Genomic DNA, 2,122 nt, shown 5'->3' with positions numbered 1-2,122 from the left:
GCACCCCTGTCTGCTGCAAGCCCGTCTGCTGCACCCCTGTCTGCTGCGAGGCCTCCCCCTGCTCAGCCCCCTCCTGTAGCCGGCCCAGCCCCTGCTCCTCGTCCTGCTGCAGACCCTCCTCCTGCGTGTCCCTGCTCTGCCGGCCCGTGGGCCCCTGCCAGGCCTGCTGCGTGCCCACCTCCTGCCAGCCCAGCTGCTGCCGCCGGGCCTCCTGTGTGTCCCTGCTCTGCCGGCCCGTGGGCCCCCGCCAGGCCTGCTGTGTGCCTGCCTCGGCCCAGAAGTCCTGCTGCTGACCAGCTCGAACCTCTGCGTCTGGTGCTGCCACCTTTGTTCCTGGGCACAAATGTCCTCTCTCAGGAGCCCTGACGCCCCTCTGTGGGCACCAGGACCACCCCTCGGCCCCTTGGTGGACACACAGCTGCTGCCTACTGGGGATTCGAACATGCCGCCACCGCTTTCTGCGAAGAGATGGCCCACAACTCCCTCAATGGAGGTGGACTGCGGCACCCCGGGAACCCTCTTCTGTAGGATCGGTTGCTTGTGTTCCGCGTGACAAAGGCCAATTGCTATAATCAATAAAATGTTTGCGTCATGACCTAGAGACCAGTTTGTTTTCTCCTCTTCTTCGGAGCCCAGAGACCACTCCAGACTGGAGCTCTGCCCCGGTGGAAGCAAACAATAAAGACATATTCTCAAATTCCAAGTTCAAAGCACCTGAGAGATGTCTGAATGTGGATCTGCACACTCTACGTCCCTCCCCTGCCCCGCAGCCCCACCCTCCCCACAGTGAAGAGCCCTCCAAGCCTGGGCCCGGGGGGTGAGAGTGGTTGCACAAAGCTTAGAGCTCCAGCCCACACCTGGGCCCTTGCCCGTGCAGGTTAAAGGTGAGCTGGGGAGCAGCACAACCCTAACTGGTGGGAACTGGAGGGTCCAGTACCTAGCACCGTGCTGACTCCCTTGGAGAGAGGTGTCCACACAGAGGAATGCCTGCATGCTGGGCTGGGCACAAGGGCTGATGCTCTGAAGCACCAGCTAATCCCTGTAGGCCCCAAGAGGGGTGCAGGGGTTGGTTCAGACATCATTCATTCTACTCAAGGTCTCAAGGCCTGATTGAGGAGACAGGGAGCAAAAAGATGCCTTGTTGACACATCCTCAGGACCGTGGAAGAGGATGAGCCTGCAGTCTCAGTGGACCTCTAGCACTAGAGGGCCAAGTGGCCACCAGTCAGATCAGCCAGGTCAGCATCAGGCTGCCTACTGATCCCTTGTGCCAGGAACAGACGGAAGAGGCCCACAGGAGCAGAATAGCAGAGGTCCGGCAGTGGAGGAATGGAAGGTATCTCCTCACAGAGGCTGGCTTCACCCCTACCCCGAGTTAGCTCTACTCAGGGAAGAGGAGACCGAGCAAAAACCCTAAGGGGGCCTTTAAAGAGAAAGGGGCTGGGTAGTAAACCCGCCTTGACTCTTAAATCCCTCAGTTGGCCTGAATTTATCCAGCATCTGTGCCCATTACTTGTTCTTTCAAATTAAAAAAAACATGGCCATCTGCATAGATACTGAGACCTCAGTGGAGTTAAAGACCTGGAGGAAGGTTCCACCTCATCCGTAACCCAAAAGAGTGAAGTACAGGGATGTTGACTCACGTGGAAACCAGCAAACCACCGTGTTGCCAAATAGTGCATGAGAGGGACTGCAGGACGCACCCCTGCTCTGGCCCCGCGGCACGAGAACATCCAGGACCTTCTCAGGGCTCCTGCGGGAAAGTCGCTCACAGCTGCGGAAGACACGGCCGGTCACCCTGTGGCCAGGCTGCTTCTGGCCAGGGTGGCTAACGGTCAGCTAGACTGCTCACAGATGGGGCATCTACACAGTCAGCCAGATTTCTCACAGATGGGCCATCTACATGGTCAGCGGGAGTGCTCAGAGATGGGGTGTCTATACAATCAGGCACACTGCTCACAGTCGGGTGTCTACATGGTCAGCCAGGCTGCTCACAGCTGGGGCTTCTACACCATCGGCTGGACTGCTCACAGATGGGGCATCTACATGGTCAGCCAGACTGCTTACAGACAGGGGGTCTACACAGTCAGCCAGACTGCTCACAGTCGGGTGTCTACACAGTC

General features: G+C 58.4%; 1 protein-coding gene across 1 annotated transcript in view; it reads left to right on the top strand.

The window, feature by feature from the left end:
- The window catches only part of LOC110571089 (keratin-associated protein 10-12-like), a 950-nt gene extending 657 nt beyond the window's left edge, over positions 1-293 (top strand). The window contains exon 3 of the mRNA XM_044918966.1: positions 113-293. Within this exon, the coding sequence (XP_044774901.1) occupies positions 113-293 (181 nt within the window). The remainder of the gene's footprint in view (positions 1-112) is intronic.
- Positions 294-2,122: the final 1,829 nt, after the last annotated feature.

Source organism: Neomonachus schauinslandi, chromosome 1 (genome assembly GCF_002201575.2).
Source record: "Neomonachus schauinslandi chromosome 1, ASM220157v2, whole genome shotgun sequence".
Lineage (NCBI taxonomy): Eukaryota > Metazoa > Chordata > Mammalia > Carnivora > Phocidae > Neomonachus > Neomonachus schauinslandi.
Note: the sequence above shows the minus strand (reverse complement) of the source record. Positions and strands in the feature narration are given on the sequence as shown.